The 21,483-nt window shown below is 44.5% G+C and overlaps 1 protein-coding gene across 4 annotated transcripts in view; it reads right to left on the bottom strand.

Moving 5' to 3' along the window:
• LOC118395843 (chromatin remodeling regulator CECR2-like) overlaps positions 1 to 20,186 on the bottom strand; it is a 51,281-nt gene extending 31,095 nt beyond the window's left edge. For all 4 annotated transcript variants that reach the window (XM_052466047.1, XM_035789820.2, XM_035789819.2 and 1 more), the window contains exon 1: positions 19,876 to 20,186. In XM_052466047.1, coding sequence (XP_052322007.1) covers positions 19,876 to 19,995 — 120 coding nt within the window. In that variant the 5' untranslated portion in view covers positions 19,996 to 20,186. The remainder of the gene's footprint in view (positions 1 to 19,875) is intronic.
• Between the last annotated feature and the right edge of the window lie 1,297 nt (positions 20,187 to 21,483).

The raw sequence follows: 21,483 nt of genomic DNA, 5'->3' as shown, positions 1-21,483 counted from the left end.
CGTCTGTCACATGTGCTCAGTGAGAACCTGCTTTCATCTGTGTAGAGCACAGAGCACCAGTGGCGAATTGACCAATCTTGGTGTTCTCTGGCAAATGCCAAAAGTCCTGCACGGTGTTGGCCTGTAAGCACAACCCCCACCTGTGGACGTCGGGCCCTCATACCCCTCTCATGGAGTCTGTTTATGACCGTTTGAGCAGACACATGCACATTTTTGGCCTGCTCAAGGTCATTTTGCAGGGCTCTGGCAGTGCTCCTCCTGCTCCTCCTTGCACAAAGGCAGAGGTAGCGGTCCTGCTGCTGGGTTGTTGCCCTCCTACGGCCTCCTCCACGTCTCCTGATGTACTGGCCTGTCTCCTGGTAGCGCCTCCATGCTCTGGACACTACGCTGACAGACATAGCAAACCTTCTTGCCACAGCTCGCATTGATGTTCCATCCTGGATGAGCTGCACTACCTGAGCCACTTGTGAGGCTTGTAGACTCCGTCTCATGCTACCACTAGAGTGAAAGCACCGCCAGCATTCAAAAGTGACCAAAACATCAGCCAGGAAGCATAGGAACTGAGAAGTGGTCTGTGGTCACCACCTGTAGAACCACTCCTTTATTGGGGGTGTCTTGCTAATTGCCTATAATTTCCACCTGTTGTCTATTCCATTTGCACAACAGCATGCAAAATTTATTGTCAATCAGTGTTGCTTCGTAAGTGAACAGTTTGATTTCACAGAAGTGTGATTGACTTGGAGTTACATTGTGTTGTTTAAGTGTTCCCTTTATTTTTTTGAGCAGTGTATAACCGCCGCCATGTGCAATAAAGATTTTACTGAGATACAGTTCATATAAAGGAAATCGGTCAATTTGAATAAATTCATCAGGCCCTAATCTATGGATTTCACATGACTGGACAGGGGCGCAGCCATGGGTAGGCCGGGGAGGGCATCGGCCCACCCAATATGCAGCCAGGCCCAACTGCTGCAGAGGCAGGCCCAGCCACTCAGAATGAGTTTTACAAACAAAAGGGATTTATTACAGACATAAATACTCCTCTGCACCCCCTCTCCAATAGACGATCCCGTAGGTGAAGAAGCCAGATGTTGAGGTCCTGGGCTGGCGTAGTTACAAGTGGTCTGCTGTTGTGAGGCCGGGTGGACGCACTGGAAATTTCTCTAAAACGACGTTGGAGTCAGCTTATGGCAGAGAAGTTAACATTAAATTCTCTGGCAATACCTCTGGTGGACATTCCAGCAGTCAGCGTGCCAATTGCACACTCCATTAAAACTTCAGACATCTGTGGCATTGTGTTGTGTGACAAACCTGCACATTTTTAAGTGGCCTTTAATTGTCCCCAGCACAAGGTGCACCTGTGTAGTGATCATGCTGTTTAATCAGCCACTTGATATGCCACACCTGTCAGGTGGATGGATTACCTCGGCAAAGGAGAAATGCTCACTCACAGAGATGTAAACAAATTTGTGCACAAAATGACAGAAATGAGCTTTTTGTGAATATGGAACATTTCTGGGATATTTTGTTTCAGCTCATGACACATAGGACCCACACTTTACATGGTGCGTTTATATTTTTTGTTCAATGTAGGTTAAATATTTGATTCATGAAAACTACAACTCCCTTCAGCCCAGTGTCCCACAGTTATTAACTTGATTTCTCTCAGAGAAAACGATGCGATGGGCTCACACAAGAAACTAAAATACTATTCAAGTAATTGAACAGACATCAAATCAAATTTTACTGGTCACATACACATCGTTAGCAGATGTTATTGAAAGTGTAGTGAAATGTGTGTGCTTCCAACAGTGCAGAAATATCTATCAATTCCACAACAACTTCCTAAAACACACACAATTCTAGGTAAAGGAATAAAAATATATACACACAAATATATGGATGAGCAATGACAGAGCGGCATAGGCAAGATGCAATAGATGGTTTAAAATACAGTATATACATACATACATGAGATGAGTGATGCAAGATATGTAAACATGTTTATTAAAAGTGGGCAATGATTTCATGTCGGTATGTAGGCAGCAGCCTCTGTTAGTAATAGCTGTTTAAAAGTCTGATGGCTTAGAGAGGAAGTTGTTTTTTATGCTCAATTGTACATCTGTAAAAGTTTGTGACAATTTTAGTTGACAGGACAAATTTCTTCAGCCTCCTGATGTTGAAGAAGCACTGTTGCTCCTTGACCACACTGTCTGTGTGCGTGGACCATTTCAGTTTGTCAGTGATATCGACGTCGGGGAACTTAAAACGTTCCACCTTCTCCACTGCTGTCCCGTCGATGTGGATAGGGGAGTGCTCCCTCTGCTGTTTCCTGAATTCCACCATCATCCCCTTTGGTTTGGTTGACGTTGAGTGAGAGGTTGTTTTCCTGACACCACACCCCGAGTGCCCTCACCTCCTCCCTGTAGGCTGTCTCGTCATTGTTGGTAGTCAAGCCTCTACTGTTGAAACGTCTGCAAACTTGATAATTGAGTTGTAGGCGTGCATTGCCACGCAGTCATGGGTGAACAGGGAGTACAGGAGGGGGCTGAGCACGCACCCCTGTGGGGCCCTAGTGTTGAGGGTCAGCAAAGTAGAGATGTTGTTTCCTACCTTCACCACCTGGGGGCGGTCTGTCAGAAAGTCCAGGACCCAATTGCACAGGGCGGGGTTGAGAGCCAGGGCCTCAACCTTGGAAGCTACTATGGTGTTGAATGCTGAGCTGTAGTCAATGAACAGCATTCTTTCATTGGTATTCCTCTTGTCCAGATGGAATAGGGCAGTGTGCAGTGTGATGGCGATTGCATCGTCTGTGGACCTATTGGGGCGATAAGAAACTTAAAGTGAGTCTAGGGTGAATGTAAGGTTGAGGTGATATGATCCTTGGTCTCTCCAAGCACTTCATGATGACAAAAGTGACTGCTACGGTGCGATAGTCATTTAGTTCAGTTACCTTAGCCTTCTTGGGAACAGGAATAATGGTGGCCATCTTGAAGCATGTGGGGGACAGCAGACCGGTATAGGGACAAATTGAATATGTCCGTAAACACACTAGCCAGCTGGTCTGCGCATGCTCTGAGGACACAGCTAGGGATGACTTCTGGGCCGGCAGCCTTCTGAGGGTTAGCACGTTTAAATGTCTTACATCGGCCACGGAGAAGGAGAGCTCACAGTCCTTGGTAACGGGCTGCGTCGGTAGCACTATTATCCTCAAAGCGGGCCGTCGGTGTCCGTGACAGGCCGTGACTCTGACATCGGTCAATAATGGCGCCGGAGAAAATGGCTGCAGTTTTACGGTCTCCTAACCAACTGTGCTATTTTGTTTTTTTTCCCACATTGTTTCTAACCTATTTTGTACATAATGTTGCTGCTACAGTCTCCTATGACCGAAAAGAGCTTCTGGATATCAGAACAGCGATTACTCACCTCGAACTGGACAAAGATCTTGTCTTTAATGAGTCTGACGCAAAGGATGTACTGCTTCTCCTAGACCAGGCCCAAATTCCCATAATTTGCGTGTAGAAAATATGGAAATACAGGGGGTGGAGATCGGGGTGCCTTGTGAGAATATGTTGGCAACTGGGTAACCCACCTCTACCATCCATTCTATTGAAGCAATTAGGCCCGAGGGGGTGTGGGATATGGCCTATATACCCTGGCTAAGGGCTGTTCCTAGGCACGACGCAACACGAAGTGGTACATTGGCCATACACCACAAACCCCTGAGGTGCCTTACTGCTACTATAAACTGGTTGCCAACGTAATTACAGCAGTAAAAATAAATATTGTCATACCCGTGGTATACGGCTGTCAACCAAATCACTCTGTTCATGTTTTACAGAGTCGTTGCGACAGGGATAATATACAGTTGGCTGGATTTTCCATGCATTGGCAGGACAGGACAGCTATGTCTGGTAAGACGAGGGGGGTGTGTGTGTGTGATAGATATATAGATATATCTATCTATCTATCTATCTGTCAATAACAGCTGGTCCAATGTCTAATATTAAGGAAGTCTCGAGGTACTGCTAGCCTGAGAAAAAGTACCTCATTATAAGCTGTAGACCACACTAACTGCCAAGAGAATTCTCATCTATATTATTCGTAGCTGTCCATCTACCACCACAAATGATGCTGGCACTCGACTGCACTCAAAGAGCTGTGTAAGGCCATAAGCAAACAAGAAAATGCACATCCAGAAGTTGCGCTCCTAGTGGCCGGGGACATTAATGCAGGCACGCTTAAATCCGTTTTAACTAATATCTACCAGCGTGTCACATGTGCAACTAGAGGAAATATTTTTTTTAAACTCTAGACCACCTTTACTCCACATACAGAGACTCATTCAAAGCGCTCCCTCGCCCGGATGCTATGATACAAGACTGTTATGCTACAACTCTATTTCTTGAACTGCATTGTTCAAATACAAATTTGATAACCGACCGACTGACCCCCCCCCAAAAAAAAAATTGGATTACTCACTCAGCACTAGCTACCAGTAGTGTACCACAGTTTCGGCGGCCCACCTGGTCTGAGAAAGCCCCCCCCCCCCTAAGAAAAATAGCTAACTTCATACAAATCTATACATTTTGCCATGAGCAAATAGAAACATCTGTAGTTTTATAGCTAATCTACATGTTTTGGAATGAGGCTATATTTTTAAAGCTAATTTCCTGCATCTCTACACATGACCCGTTATAGGAATCTAGGCATACGTCGCACATCACGTGACAGAAGGCACATTTGAACTTTTATTTATCGTAATGCACTTGTCAGAAACGCAAACTTTCATGTGCCTTAACCAACTTTTACTCCATCTGTAAATACAAATAAAATGGTTAAAATTAAGAGCCTAGATGGTTTAGACACGGAAATAGACATGGCTAGCAGGAAGGTTCCTGATTGGCTGAGATAATGGATGGGCAGGACATGCCGGGAGATAAGTTTAGATTGGTCTGCTGTGTAGCATGGTCTGCTATGTAGCATGCTTCTGTCTACAACGTGAGCTGCTCAGAATGTGCTGACAATCCTTTGTAGTCTTTTTTGAAAGACTTTTCTACTTTTCTTATCAATATTGAGGCCCTGAATTTAGCAGGCGCTATTGACAGATCAGTTGGAAAAAGTTGTGATGGGCTACTTTCTGCACATGCCACGGTCAGTATGAACCATAATGACTTGACAACGCTGGCTAAACAAGATGTAGCTACAAACAAAATGGAGTTAAATGGTTCCAGTCTGCCGTGAAGCGTTCATCCATGTATACAAGTAAGAGTATAGCTACATGCAGATATAAGTTTCAAATGTCAGAAAGTAATTTTCATTGCAAGCTAAAGAATACTGTTCACCAACTAGCGAATGTTAGCTTGCTGGCTCGCTAACGTTATGTATATGATCTGTGTAGTATTATTATCAGAACCATTTGCATGGCTAGTTATAGCCTAATGTTCACTAGCTAGCTAACATTGAACCAAGTTGGTTAGTTTGAACTAGATGCAGATTCATACAACAGCTATGACAATCAATTTGTATTGGTGGTAGTAGCATAAATTGGCATAATCCTGGTTTATTGTTTAGCTAACTAGCTAAATGTCAAAAACAAAGACTCCACTTTTCCAGATGATTACAGGACCCATCAAGTTAACCAGGTGTGTCTGGGGGTGAATACAGCCATCTATTGTATTTCATGAACAGGTGTACACGTCTAAACAACAACAGTGACCCCTCCACTAAGGTGGATGTGGCTGGTGGGGAAGAGGTATAGCATTTCTTTCACATGACCCATCAATTTAGACAAGTGTGTATGGGTAAGCATCATCTAATAATTATAAAATACTTATCTGGACACTTTCAGTTTTTGATATTGTTACAATTCAAGTAGCCATTTCACTGTACCATTTACATATTCTGTATCCTGTGCATGTGACAAACTTTAAGTTTAAATTGGGTTTCTATTTCAGGAAAAACATCTTGCTTTCCAATGTTAGTCAGAAAGGATCTTGTTCAAAGCACTATCAGTGCTGGATTGTGGTGATATTGTCTATATGCAGGGCTCAGCAAGTACCTTACATTCTGGACACTATCATGGAGCTTTAAAATGTATTACAAATGCTGGATCACTCACCCATCACTGGAATTTGTATGCTATGGTGCAATGGACCCCTCTCTCCACCAGGAGGCTAAGGCACTGGCACACTTGTACCATCAATGCTTTGTACACAACTGCCTTTGTATCTATGTTCTTTACTGACCAGATCAGTCACTCAATACAGTCTTTGTTCACAGTCGCTGCTGTCCTTGTCTATTCTTAAGACTGATCGACAACACTGTTTGTGATAACTGCAGTTTCTAATCTTCAATTGTATCAGTAATTTGTGTATTTTTCTGTAATATCTTATGGACACGGATGCCATTTCCCTGTTTTGCCTTTTTTTGTTTTTACATTTATTTAACTAGGCAAGTCAGTATTGGGATAGGGGGCAGCATTTTCACTTTTGGATGAAAAGCGTGCCCAGAGTAAACTGCTGGTTACAGTCCCAGATGCTAATATATGCATATTATTAGTAGTATTGGATAGAAAACACTGAAGTTTCGAAAACAGTTTGAATGATTTCTGTTATACTCACAGACCTCATGGCATGCAAAAACCTGAGAGCCACGGGCACGTGATGTGCGGTCATGAGAGTTAGTGCGCGCGCGTTACATTGCTTTTCTACAGACAAAATAATTATCCGGTTGGGACATTATTGAAGACTTATGATAAAAACATCCTAAAGATTGATCCTATACTTCGTTTGATATGTTTCTACGACCAGTAATATAACTTTTTGGAATTTTCGTCCGACCTTTCCGCTGGACTTGCACGCGCGTTTGGATTTGTTTACCAAACGCCAAACCTTTTTCAAAATTTGCTACATAATATCGACAGAAACACGGCAAACGCTGTTTAGGATCCATCCTCAAGGTGTTTTTCACACACACACACACACACACACACACACACACACACACACACACACTCGATAATATATCCGTCGAGGCAGTTGGTTTCTCATAAGAAGCGATTGGAAAAATGGCTACCTCAGTATTTTACCCAAGGTTTTCTGCGGGAGACACCATGTGACCACATGCCATATATGGTCCCTTACAGCCATTCAAGGGAAATGCCTAAAAAGACGTCACAATGCTGTAGACACCTTGGGGAAAACGTAAGCTCATTCGTAGCTCATTCACAGCCATATAAGGAGTCATTGGCATGAGGCGGTTTCAAGAAATGCGGCACTTCCTGGTTGGATTTTTATCTGGGTTTCGCCTGTAACATCAGTTCTGTGGCACTCACAGACAATATCTTTGCGGTTTTGGAAACGTCAGTGTCTTCTTTCCAAAGCTGTCAATTATATGCATAGTCGTGCATCTTTGTGACAAAACATCTTGTTTAAAACGGAACGTTTTTCATCCATAAATTAAAATAGCGCCCCCTAAATCCAACTGGTTAACCTCAAATGGGTTTTACCAGGTTCAATTAAAAAATATATACATATATATATTTTACCTTGAGTTTCCTTATTGTAGTTTTAAACACATGTTGTCTTGAAATTTCTGGTTGTTTACTACACTACTCACTCTTTAGCACGTGGCCTCATGTGAATCAAAGGGATGGGTGAGGCTTAAGAGGGTGTGAACGATGCTATATGGGTGTAGACAAAGAGCTCTCCAGTAGGTGTACCAAAACATTCATGGGCCATTTTCTCAAAAGTGGGGTTACAAGTTTATCCACATTCAAAGCAGAATAACTTTCCATTTGTCAACTGCAGTGTTTGACATAACATTTTCCAGCTAGGTCTACTTTACCCAATGTTATAAATATATATATATATATATTTTCCACCATAATTAGCTAATAAATTCATTAAAAATCCCACAATGTGATTTTCTGGATTTTTTTCCCTCATTTGGTCTGTCATAGTTGAAGTGTACCTATGATGAAAATTACAGGCCTCTCATCTTTTTAAGTGGGAGAACTTGCACAATTGGTGGCTGACTAAATACTTTTTTGCCCCACTGTACATACGTACATGTAGGATAACAAAAACATATGTGTGTGTAGCCTTGGAAACGAGAGAGAGAGAGGGAGTGTATGAGTGTGTAGGCTTGTTGTGAATGTAAGTCTGTGTCCGTGTACTGTAGGTTATCATGAGGACTTTTGGTTCTAATCTGGTCCCCCTCCTTCCGTCAACAGGGGGACACTGAGATCCTGTGTCACGCTCCCTGGCACTTCCTGGTCCCATGACAGCAAGCCCCTGGGCCCCATCTATCAGTGGCAGACTGCACTTTGATCACACTTCAAACCCGGGGCCGTCCGGGGGAGCCAGGGCCCAGCCCAGCAGAGCAGTCCTGGATTAACACCATCCCACTCCACCTTTGAAGTGCCACTCGGCAGCTCAGATGGCAAAGGAAAGGGAATTAGTGTGGGGTGTGTGCCCTTTCTTCAGTGTGACGGTGATCCCTCTGTGGGCTCACCGTTAATCAAGCAGAGTGTGTTTTAAGGGCCGTGATGAGGGACACTCACTGCAGCTGAAGCTCTCCTGCAAGGAGCTCAAACTGCCAGGATCAAACACACAGCAAAAACACGCTCTACGCCCCAAGGAACCACTTACACTAGGTCAACCCGATGATCTGCACATGGTACAGATAGAACATGGATAAGACAAAGATATGCCTGTCCATCTTTGTCAACAATCCAAATCAAAGGGTTGACAGACTTATCACCAAGGAACTAAAACTTGACAAAGCAGCCTGGTAAACACTCCTTAGGGGAGTCAAATGCTTGAAGGATGATTGGAAGGTGAGTCAATGCTCAGTCAAGGGTGTGTCACATCCTCTAAAGTGCACCGTCAACCCCTTTAGCACTGTCAAAGGCTTTTCTGTAGCTTGCTACGGTAGGGTAGCTGGCCAGTGTGTGTGTGTGTGTGTGTGTGTGTGTGGCTATAACGCAGGTGTCGCTTGCAGCGTCACACTTGGAATACAGGGTCAGAGGTTGGCTTCTGGCATTATGACCCACAGCAGAGGAACCCCTAAGCTCTGCCATGAGCAAATCACTGGTGTCAAAACTGCCATAATATGGGATTGGCCCATTGTTGACTGAAAATATGTCCCGTGTTACAGTCAGCAGAGCCATTGACATGTCCTTTGTTACACAATGTCAGTGGCTGACTAACACAGGACATATTTTCACTCAACGATGGGCCAATACCATTCAAAGGAATGGACTTCAGTTTGTGTGCTGCAGCCATGAGCCTCTTGCGTCAAGAGAAAAAACACCCACACAATTCAAACATTTGCTGATGATTACGTAAACAGAGCCTCTGTGGTGGGTTAACACAGCAGGTTGATTGAATGTGTGCACAAAGGTACCAGAGCTCCTCGCTCCGCAGGCCGGCAGATACCCCAGGTAGAGCCAGGGAGGCCCAGTGTCAAAGGCCACTGCTCATTTAAAGCATTCACAATAGGGCCACGCTACAAAGAAAACAGAACACATGCTCAGTCAGTGATTCTACAAGACAGTCAACAGAAGAGCGAGTAGACTGGCGGATGCATTTGAAGATATAAGAAAAGCGCCCAGTTCTCCCAATCAATGCTCGTGTCCCAACGACAATGTGTGGCCTTGTGTGATAAGTCCTGCCACTGGGGCTGTATCTGATGGCTCCAGAGCTCCAGCAGACCCGTAGAGGCCATGTTATCAGGGCTGGCTTCTCTGCAGAGCCTCACTGCAGATACTTTCCATGCCAATGCCGTTAACAGCTCCAGGAGGGGTTCAAGTAGGCAGTTAGAGGGAGGGGGTTGGGAGGCCTGCCTTCATTGTGTGAAGGCTATTCTCACTTACCTTCCCACTCCTCCTCTTACATGGCTCCTACAGGAGCCATCAATTGACAACACTCAAACCTCCCCTCCCACGCGACACGTAGCAAGGCACACCATAACACAGGAAGACGCCCTTGCATCCTCAGGATGTGCCATGCATTCGCTCCAGAGAGCATTGAGATACAGTCTCATACCTGACCTTGAGAAGAACCAAAGATCGATAAATAAGTTGGATGCCTGCATACCACCTATTTGGATGCATAGTGAGTTGGTTGGAGCTCTGGTGATAGGACCGCCCATCTCGCACTTACTGCTGTGAAACCCTGGGGCCACATTCTGACACATTCAAAACATGGTGGCCTCTGTGCTACCTGGTTATGGTCTCCATTTGGCCCCTGAAAACAACAACTCGACAAAACTGTTTACATGTGAATCTTGATTGTATTTATTAGGATTCCCATTAGACGACACCTAGTAAAGGACCCACTTTGCCATTGGTAATCTACAGCATCATACAACACAGGGAAAACAAGGAGGCACACACATAGCAACTGCTGATTCCCATGGTCACTCAAGTAGGAGAGCCAGCTGTGTTTCATTGCAGTCTCAATGTCACGGCCAGTCGGCCAGGTGTGACAGTTGGCTGTGCTGGTGAGGGGAGAGAGGGGGCTGGGCTTGGGAGACTGAAGTTCGACAGATCCTTCCCGGGCTGAGCTCACTGCCGTGCAGACACAAGAGCCCCCTGGGTGAGGATCATTAAGCACAGGAGATGGGAGGCAAGCAGCCCCATTCCTCCACAGCCACACGGGTAAACACATACACTTCCTCTCAGAGCTAGAGTTTCCTGCTTTACGCTGACAACCCAGTGGTCTCATTTCCCAACCATATCACACATCCTACACCAACACACACAGCCCATTAACATTTAGCCTGCTGGCCCTACAGAGGAAAAAACTGTTTGACCAATGTGGTGGTTGGAGGAGGGACCCTTGGGATGTCCAACTCATTGAAATTTAAAAGGGTTAAGATTAGGTACGTCCCAAGGATCCCTGATAGCTATAACCCGAGTGCGCAATGAGCTGGGGAAAACACCACGAGGCAAATGAGAGAGCAGGGGTGGGACTAGAAGTGCAGCGACGCGAGTTTGGCACAGAGAACGCACAAAAGCAGAGACAACAGAACGGTGAGACAGGAGAGCGGGAATGAGAAACTAAAAACAGTACAGAAAAAAACTTGCATAAGGAACATTATGTTGCCTACTAAAGACAGGGGAACACTGACTATTCAAAACATATCACAGAGAAGGGCATGCTTGACAGAACCATTTCGAAGAGCCCTTTACAAAACAGGCGATAAGTACTCCAACTAACAACTGCTAAGACCCAACAGGTGTATCTGACTGAGTCTTTGTTTCAGACTGACTACACCCTCTAAGCCATGGGTGTCAAACTCTGGCCCGTGGGCCAAATTTGGCCCGCGGGGTAATTATATTTGGCCCGCGAGACAATACCAAATTACTACTAGAGCTGGCCCGCCGGTATTATACAGCGCATTCACCACTAATACTACGAATCCCATAATGCTCTGCTGTTTTCGCGCGCCAATCAGGACAGGACCCAGAAACGCTCTCTCCTCTGTGACAGTAGTCATAGCAACATAGACGCTACAACTGTCAGCGAGCTAACCCTTCCCAAAAATGGCGAAAGAAAGGCAGAAAACAGGAGCTTTCTGGACAAGTGGGAGGCAGAATATCTGTTTACATATGTAAAAGACAAACCTGTTTGTCTTGTTTGTGGAGTCAACGTGGCTGTAAGTAAGGAGTACAACATTAGACGACACTATGAAACGAAACACCATGACAAATACAAGGACCTGGACATGACTCAAAGGAGCCAGAAAGTAGAGGAGATGAAAAGAAGTTTGGTTTCACAACAGAATATGTTTAAAAAGCCACATCACAAAGCGAGGCTGCTGTAAAGGCTAGTTATATAGTGGCAGCAGAGATCGCAAAATCAGCCCAGCCCTTTAATGAGGGAGAGTTCATGAAAAAGTGCATGATGAAGGTGTGTGACCTCGTATGCCCAGAGAAAAAAACAAGCATTTTCAAACGTGAGCCTGAGCAGGAACACAGTAGCTGATCGCACATGTGATCTTGCCACCAATCTGTATGACCAGCTGATGGAAAAGGGAAAAGATTTTGTTGCGTTCTCCCTCGCTGTGGATGAGAGCTGCGACGCATCTGATACTGCTCAGCTGTCAGTCTTCATCCGTGGAGTGGACTCAAATCTGTGTGTTACGGAGGAGCTATTAGGATTCAAATCAATGCATGGCACAACCACAGGAAAGGAAATCTTTGAGGAGGTTTCCAAATGTGTAACTGAAATAAAGCTGCCGTGGGATAAACTCGTTGGATTAACGACAGATGGTGCGCCAGCGATGTGCGGTAAAAAGAGTGGACTGGTGGGCATGGTTCGGGAGAAGATGCGGGAAGAGAACTGTGCAGGTGAGCTAACTGTTTACCACTGCATCATACATCAGGAAGCACTGTGTGCCAAAGCCCTGAAGATGGAACATGTTATGACCACAGTAACACAGGTAGTTAACTTTATAAGAGCCAAAGGTCTAAATCACCACCAGTTTAAATCTTTTCTGGAGGAGTGTGGTTCGGAATACGCAGACGTGCCGTATCACACAGAGGTGAGATGGCTAAGCAGAGGAAAAGTACTGAACAGATGTTTCGAGCTGCGTGAGGAAATATGTCAATTCCTGGAAACCAAAGGGAAGGATACAGCAGAGCTCCGGGAGCAAAAGTTCCTGTGTGAGCTGGCCTTTCTCTGTGACATCTCGAGCCATCTCGATGCGCTGAACCTGCAGCTTCAGGGGCGGGAGCGCATCATCACAGACATGTACGCTGCAGTGAGGGCCTTCAAAACTAAACTGTGCCTGTGGGAGAATCAGATGCTGCAAGGAAACCTTTGCCATTTTCCCTGCTGCCAATCCATAAAAGCGCATATCTCTACCGCCGTGTTCCCATGCGCACAGTTTTCTGAAAAACTCAGTGTTCTCGCCGCTGAGTTTAGCCGGCGATTTGCCGACTTCGATGCCCAGAAATGCAAGTTTGAACTGCTTAGTAATCCCTTCGCAGTTGATGTGGAAAATGCACCAACCAACATCCAAATGGAGCTGATTGAACTCCAGTGCAACGACACGCTGAAGTCAAAGTATGATGCTGTGGGCGCCGCAGTTTCCACGGTTCATCCCTGACACAATGCCTCAGCTCCGCACCCAAGCTGCTCAGATGCTCTCCATGTTCGGCAGCACTTATCTATGCGAGCAACTTTTCTCCTCGATGAAGATGACCAAAACAACTCATAGGAGACGTCTGACTGATGAACATCTTCGCTCGATACTGAGGATTTCTTCAGCTCAGAGCTTGAGCCCAGACATTGATGAACTAGCATCCAAGAAGAGATGCCAGGTATCTGGCTTGGGCACATCAGATTAGACCAGTGTGCAATAATTAACGTTTTCTTTATGCACTTTTTCTTGCTACAAGGCATGGGCTTGAATGGTTGATTGATTTATTATTTTATTTGTAAAATTATTAGCCAGTGGAAAAAGTTTATTTTGGTATTTAAATCAGAAGGCTGCAAATAGAAAAGAGGCATACAAATTTTATTTACATTTTATTTATTTAATAAATGAATGCCATTGATGTGTTTTTTCATTTGAAATTCAATTTTGCATGTCTCCACTATTAAATTATATATTGTATGGTAATAAGCGATGCTTGTTCCATATTCAATGTTAAAGCAAAACTTGTTTGGGTCCATATTAAAAGGTTAATTTGTTCAATGTTGGCCCGTGACTTTGTTCAGGTTTTACATTTTGGCCCACTGGGTATTTGAGTTTGACACCCCTGCTCTAAGCACTCAAGCTTTTGCCCATATACACCATCTCCTACTCCCTTAGCCTCAGGTCCCTCAAGTCTCACCCAATCTGCACCTCCCACACAAACAGTAACCCCCCTCTCCCAGTCTGAGTCTGTGGGGTGACACTCCCGCTGGTTAATGCCCCCCCCCCCTCACACACTCTCCCCAATGCTCAGAACACCATATTTCCCACCCCGCTCTTACCTGCTCAAAGTGTTATGTTGCATCACACTGTAATGAGACTGGGATGTAAACACGTCTGCCAGCCGCACTAAATACATATTAGTTTGCCTTAGGTTGTTAGCTGGCTTTCAAGGAATCCCCCTAGACAAGACCTGATTCTCAGAAGCTCATAAGAAAGTACCCTCTACTCTGTTCGTTCTTCTCTACAAGCCAAAATAAGGTGAGCCCTTGAAAGAGCAGACCAGTTAGGGTAGAGGCCGTCCCCAGACTGGAGACAGAGAGAGGGAACCATGGGGAGCAGCAACAATAGAGTTGGCTGAAACAAACCCCAGTGTATGTGCCCCCCACCCCCCAGCTCCCCATGTGAAACCATCTGATGCATGTACTGCTGCTTCACTTGTCAATCACAGCTGGGGGAGGGGAGAGTCAGCTCTTACAATGTGCCTGGGTTTGGTAGTTAGAGAGACATAGTGCATGTGAAGGACTAAGAATGTGTGTATTTATGAGGGATCCATAACCTTGAGGGGTGACAGCAGGGTGTGAAAAGGATTGGGCTTGGGGTTAGCCGACATGGCCATGTGAGGTTTGCATGTGTGACACTTTGATTGGATGAGCAGTGGAAGGTTGTGCTGGGAGAGTTTGTGATGTGTAGCGCAGCAGAGCTAAGGGAGAACTCCGGGTGGAGGATTCGGCGATATAATATTATAAAACAAACTGGGCTGATGAAAGGCTCATTGTTGTTGTGTGTGTGGGGGGGGGGGGTCCTTTCTCCTTTTGGGGCTGACAAAAGAGTTGTGCAGGCCAGGGTTAAAAGGTAAAGATATTCAGGATGAACGCAGCAACCACTTATCCTTTTCAAGATGCAGCGTTGCGCTGGCTGCAACATGGCCCGCTGACCCTTCCTTTATTGACAGCGCAGATCCCACAGCCAACGTTCACTTCCTCCCAAAAACCCCAGGAGCTCCGCTGAGGACGGCCCCTTTCAGATCAATGCCCCCAATTCAACACAGACTCAGCAGGATTTAGCTAAAGCGTGCTGCCCGTCTCTGACATATAATCCACACAGTGAATTAGTGGGTACCAGTGGGCCCTGTCTAAACTTGGGGAACATCCCAAACCACTATAGATCCTTCTCCCTAATCCATTTACTTTTTGTCAAGAGGCCTTGCTCACTCAGCTCCCCATTCTGCCAGATCTAATAGGACTAAATCTTCTTTTACAAATCAGGCGCAGGCCTGGGAAGAATAGAAGTCCCCCCCAGTCCAGAAAGGCTGCAGCAGGCAGCAGCACCCAGTCAGCAGCACCTCCACCCTCCAGGGGGAAGGCAAAGAAAGAGCCACCATCTGGGATTTAGTCATGGTGATGCCAGGGCTGGAGTAGCACCGCTCTGGGGGCTGGATGAATAAAGGCTATTCAGCACTGGCACACTGAACATCACAACCCAAGTTGGTCGGGGAGACTCCCTAAGAACGAGAGGAGGGCTGGCTGTCACGGGGACGTGATGAACAATCAGTACAATATGGAGGCGGGAGTTTGATTAAAAGTAGGCGTTGGAAGTCATTGGAGTGAAATACTTTCAATGGCTTCAGGACAATAAGCAACATACTAAGTTCCCTGTTCATTTCAGTTTTTTGACAACTGCCAAGTCAAGTGCTGAAGGATCTTCTCTACAGCAGGTAGGTTGGCTCCATAGTGACCAGGGTCCGTTTCAGTGCATCATCTGTGCAGATTGCACCAGATTTACATTACATCCGCATCCAGCCCTGCAGACTGGCTTCGTCAACCCAGCTCTTAAATTGAGTCACCCTCAATGCATATTAGTACCCAATCATTATGCCTGTCTTAATTTTAATAAATGGCCCCAGAAAGAGCCCAATTTCTCTGCCGCTCTCCAGATATCAGACAGCAGATGAAGATGTATGGAATCAGACAAGCTGCACTAAACACCAGCACGACGCATATCTCAAGTAGAATGTTAAGCTCAGGTTGGCAGTTCTTGGGGTGGAGGGCACATTCTGGAGGTTTCAGAGGAGGCTCAGAATGCCTGGAGTCTGGGACTTCAGGGCTCATTTCACAGCCACATTGCCAGGAAATCAAGTGTGCCTCCATGGAGACAAAGAAGCAGGGGGACGGCCAGGGCCTCTTCCTGCAGAGTCCCTCTCCCTCCGGCCAGGGGAGACTGGGAGCGACAGCGAAGTGTAACAGGGGAACAATGTGCAAGGAGCCGTTGTGTGAACTTGCCAAGAAAATCTCCATTATCAGCCACCGGAACAGTGGACCGAAAAAGAAAAGAGCCGCTCGACAACACCACCTTCCCACTGGATCACTGGGTTTGTTCATATCCAGTTGGTAGCGGTTTCACAAAGTACAAAAGTTTGGCTCTGTGACATTCATAAAGGGGCTCCTGAAAAAAAGCCACAGTGAACTCTGCCCACTGAACCATTCCCTCCATTCTGAGCTCTCGCTACCAACAGCTTTATGACCAAGAGACAAGATATTAGAGCCATGCGGAGCTAAAGCAAAGGGCGTAACATACATTCTTCAAGTCAATCCTTACATGTTTGCCTCTCTAGCATGCTGATAATTTCCTCTGAAGAGATTACACTGGTAACAAATAAAACTGTTCTTTATATCCTCTCTACACAAGAAGTGCATTACTCAGAGGCTAGCATACACTTTCCTCCCATCTGCCAATTCTGACACCTGGGGACAAAACCAGAATAGAAGATTAACAACACCCAATGAATGTGTCAGGGACAGCTGGTTGAAGCTCTCAGTGGCCACAATGTTGACCCTCCTGTCCGTCCAGTGAGACATGCATCGCTGTGTCCACAATGCTGGACGGAGAGAATGTCATGTAATGTTGACACTGCGACCAGGCTCAACCCAAATCACCTGGGCGCTCGATACCAGAGGAAAGACCATTCTGTCAGGGGAATGACAGCCACTTCCAGCATCGCTCCAACCCAACTCTTAGAAAACCCAACCTCAATGCTCACACTGCACAGAGCTAAGTGCCACCAAGACACGGACAGAGCACAAGTACAAACACAGGAAATCAGTATGTAAGATTTTTGGTGGTAGAGTTTAAAGAAACAGTCTGGTTACATCTTCTATATAAAATAATGTTAATCAACTTCTAGAAGTTTGGTGAGACTAGCCAATGTTGAATTTCAGAGAAATAGGCTATTTCAATCCTAAATAGAGGTGTGTCAGACTACTTATTGAGACAACGGTGTTCTGAATCCATGTCACTGTAGGTCTGCTTGGTGAAACCATGGTATCTCATGGTATGCAGCATGAATGCAAAATAAAAACATTTGACAAGAGTCCCCCCTCCTGCCTAAACACAGAGCACCAGTGTTCACTGAGCCCCAGGAGGAATCATTCAGAGGAACCCCTCTCTCCTCAAACCTACTGTAAACTATGGAGTTGATCCAAACAGGTCAAACATGGTTAGAACATCCTAGCTGTATAGCCACATATCCTCAAGGCTTCACAGAGATATAATGAGCCTTATGAACTAGATCTTGCATCAGAGAAATGGCCTTAGAGGCTAAAATATATATAATTCCTATAGCTCCTTAACTGAAAATCTAGTATGGTCTGAGCAACAGTTGATTTAGGCTACATATGTATACACATGCTGGTGACTACAGAAAGAGCTTGAGGTGATCTCCTAAAGCACTTTCGTTCTCTGTCCAGTGAAACACAGGCCTTCATCTCAGCTGATCATTTACTCTGGCGCGGTCATACGATCAACTTCCAGGCAAGGCCACATCAAAGACACTAGATCCTCTTAGACCTGGATTTGTGTGCTATTTACTAACAAGCCATCTGATTTTTTTTCAGCACAGTCGTTTAAGAGCACACATTAGGGCTAAGCACAAACCAAACGAGGAACAACAGAGCCATCCACTAAGCTCTGTTCCATTACAGGCCAGGCAATGAAGCACATAAGATCATCCAGGGCCACAATTCACTGATGGGGCTTAGTTTGTCCCAAATAGTGAGGAAAACTGGCAACCTTTCAGCTCAGTTCCATTTGGGCCAGTGTATAAATAGCCTACCTGTGTAAGATTCTCAGACGAACCTTGCTTGAACAGAGGTTCAATAAAGAAAAATGCTATTCGTAATGTCCAAATGTCAGAGCCCCTAAACATAATGTAACGTGATGCAAAATTGGTTTGGTTGAGAGTGAGATCATGTAGTCCAAGGCTTATACTACCCTGGTCCGTGAAGATGTGACAATGACATTTGATCAGTCTAGGCTTAGATTTGTAATATCATCATTCATTGCATAATTACACTAGAGAGCTTGATTCTTTATAGACTGGGAAACAAGAGATTGTCCTCTAGCAATTAAGAGTGACAAAATTACAGATTTCAGTATGTACACTCTACCTCTTACATAATCCCAATAGTATTTCTGAAATGTAGGTAGGTACATTTTCACCACTTCAAATTATATTTACAGATGTAGAAGTCATTGGCTATATGAATAAATTGAAGAGCTTTAACATTTATTCAGATATATAGCCTACCTTCTACTTTATTATTGACTAGAGCACAATAGAAGTGTGACCTTGAACAACCAAGAGTGCGCCCGATTAAGACGTCAAATCGGTGGGTTTATGGTGAGCATTTGCGCAGGACCAATATGCTATTAAACCCCATTATCATAGATTTCGTTACTGATATGCGTCACGGATTAGGCAAACCATCAAATAAAATGTTTCTTGAAATCAGATACAGTGGCAGCACATGTGATTTGTGTCTAGTGACCCGGTTAAAGATTGATACAATAATTCACGCGCACCCGCGTAAAACTAAACGGTGCAGATCGATCAAACCCGAGTTCTACAGAATCGAGACGTTTGCATCACGATATCGCTAGCGGAAAAAAATAAACACAATACCAACTTTACTATAAACTAGGTGGAGCTTAGCCAGCCCCCCATGCACCGACTCCAATGTACACTGACGCTCTAGAGACGAATTTATTTTAGCTTCACATAAAACAAGCATTTGAACGACTGCTTCATCATAGTAACGTTAAAACATTCGAGCGAATGAAAATGCCAGAATGGCAAGTGTTACCCTGACTACCCCGTCCAGATAGTATGCTAGACAGTTAATTCAAAACTCTCGTCATGAACTTGACTGTACTTGATAAAAACATGGCATCAGTGGATCAAAGGGGAGCAAGATAAAACTACAAGCAGCCTTTATTCACGTGTGATTTATTTTGAAATTGTGAGTAACGTCAACGCTCTAATCAATTAACGTTATAAGTTACTGAACTAGCTAACATTATAACTTCGAGCTATTTATGGTGATATAATTAACATGTTGTTTCAAACTATAAACGGTAAGTTATCTAGGTATCATTTGGACAAAGACGTGCGATTTAATATGACTGGATGCTGTAAATACGAGCGAAAATTTCACCAAATGAAAACAAACGGTTCACACCACATGGTTCTGTTTGGGCTGGAAAGAACTATCAAAATACAACACACGACCATTGCCAATGGCATTGGTCTAACTTGTTAGCTGACGTTAAACGCATTGCTTGTTATAGCAACAAAGTAATCGTATTTATATCATGAAATTAAACTACCGTTTATTTCAACTGGGACTTAACTGTTTTCAAACGTTCTGACTTAGCTAGTAGCTTACTAGCTAACTAGTTAGCAGCTAACTTGGCTAGCGTTAGATAAACACAGATAAGTTCTGAATAGATTAGCTAGCTAGCTAACGTGAGCTAGCTAGCTAGTTCTCAACTACCCTACAAAACAAATTCTATGAGCCAAATACGAAGGAAATTGAAATTTAGCAGTCCAAAAATAGAAAAGAAAATCTCCCAAATATCTACATGTAATTTCGAGAACTTCTTTACCTCAATTTCAAAGTCTGGTAGGTTGAATGCCGTCCTGAACAGCGAACAGAAATGAGCTATGGCGGGGACTTCCCACCAAGACTGGATCTCTTCCACAGAAATTGTACATCCCTGGAACATTTTCGGACCTTAAATTGTTAAACTTTGTTTCTCACATTAGAAATAATTTCCTCAATGTATCAGTGTAAAATCTCGTTAATTCCTTAAAAAATAGGACAAAAGTTGCTGTTGATGTTCCATCCAGTCAGTTGCCATTGCAACCCAGGTCGGAGAGCGCTTGCTACAATCTGTTTCAATCAGAATTTCACAAGCGCTGAACAGATGGGGTGGCGCTACCAGCGTGGCTCGAGGAGGGGTGTTCAGTTAGCTACTTACGCCGTGTATTTAAATATACAAAATCCTGGGTATCATAAATGCTTAGTCACTAAGCATTTATGGTACCCATCAACCTATTTGTTTACATGTAATTATACTCAAATTAAAGTATATTGATACAAACATTTGATTAGCCGGTTTCTTTGTTTTGTTTACGATGCGGCCATCACCACCACCTCGACTGATCGACCAGTCCCCATTTAAAGGGAATGCTCGTGAATTCAGAACGGTCTTGCAAAAGCGCTTCTACGGTATCTACATAAAAATTGTGTGCGCTTCTTCTGTTGCGCGTCTTCAAGAGTTGAAGAAAGTAAGTGCAAGGCATTTACACTGGATTAAACGTGATCACTGTTTGTTTGATCACTGTTTGTTTCTTTTCTTTTTTCCTCCCTGGATCAGTTATGATGAGTTAGGTAATAATATCCTTATTGAACTCTTATTATAGGCTAGCAATTAGCCTTTATATTTAAACTTCTAGTTTATATAAAACCACAGTTAAGTGTAGCTGTATTAGCTTGAAAAGCGAGGAAAATGTTTAGAATATATTTGTTTTGTAACGGCAGTCTCCAACAAGGGTTTAAGTTTAATATGTAAAGCTGTGGCTCCCCCCGTCGCAGAAAGAGGAAAGCGCATGAACAGAATAGAGGTTGTGTGCGATGATGACAACTGGCCTTAGACACTGTCATTTTGTTTCTCTGAACTGTCATTAATGGGCGGCTATCTTAATGGACTACCAAAATAACATACTATAATTCACCATTTATGTAGGCTACACAATTCGTAAAAGCTTGACAATGGAAAGAAGAGAAACAGCGATCATGCAATTTCCCGGACTACAACATTCTGTTTATCAACATTTTCTATATTGACATTACATTTACATTTACATTTAAGTCATTTAGCAGACGCTCTTATCCAGAGCGACTTACAAATTGGTGCATTCACCTTATGACATCCAGTGGAACAGCCACTTTACAATAGTGCATCAAAATCTTTTAGGGGGGGGGGGGGGGTGAGAAGGATTACTTATCCTATCCTAGGTATTCCTTAAAGAGGTGGGGTTTCAGGTGTCTCCGGAAGGTGGTGATTGACTCCGCTGTCCTGGCGTCGTGAGGGGTTTGTTCCACCATTGGGGGCCAGAGCAGCGAACAGTTTTGACTGGGCTGAGCGGGAACTGTACTTCCTCAGTGGTAGGGAGGCGAGCAGGCCAGAGGTGGATGAACGCAGTGCCCT

The sequence above is a fragment of the Oncorhynchus keta genome, chromosome 17, assembly GCF_023373465.1.
Source record: "Oncorhynchus keta strain PuntledgeMale-10-30-2019 chromosome 17, Oket_V2, whole genome shotgun sequence".
In the NCBI taxonomy this organism is placed as follows: Eukaryota; Metazoa; Chordata; class Actinopteri; order Salmoniformes; family Salmonidae; genus Oncorhynchus; species Oncorhynchus keta.
Note: the sequence above shows the minus strand (reverse complement) of the source record. Positions and strands in the feature narration are given on the sequence as shown.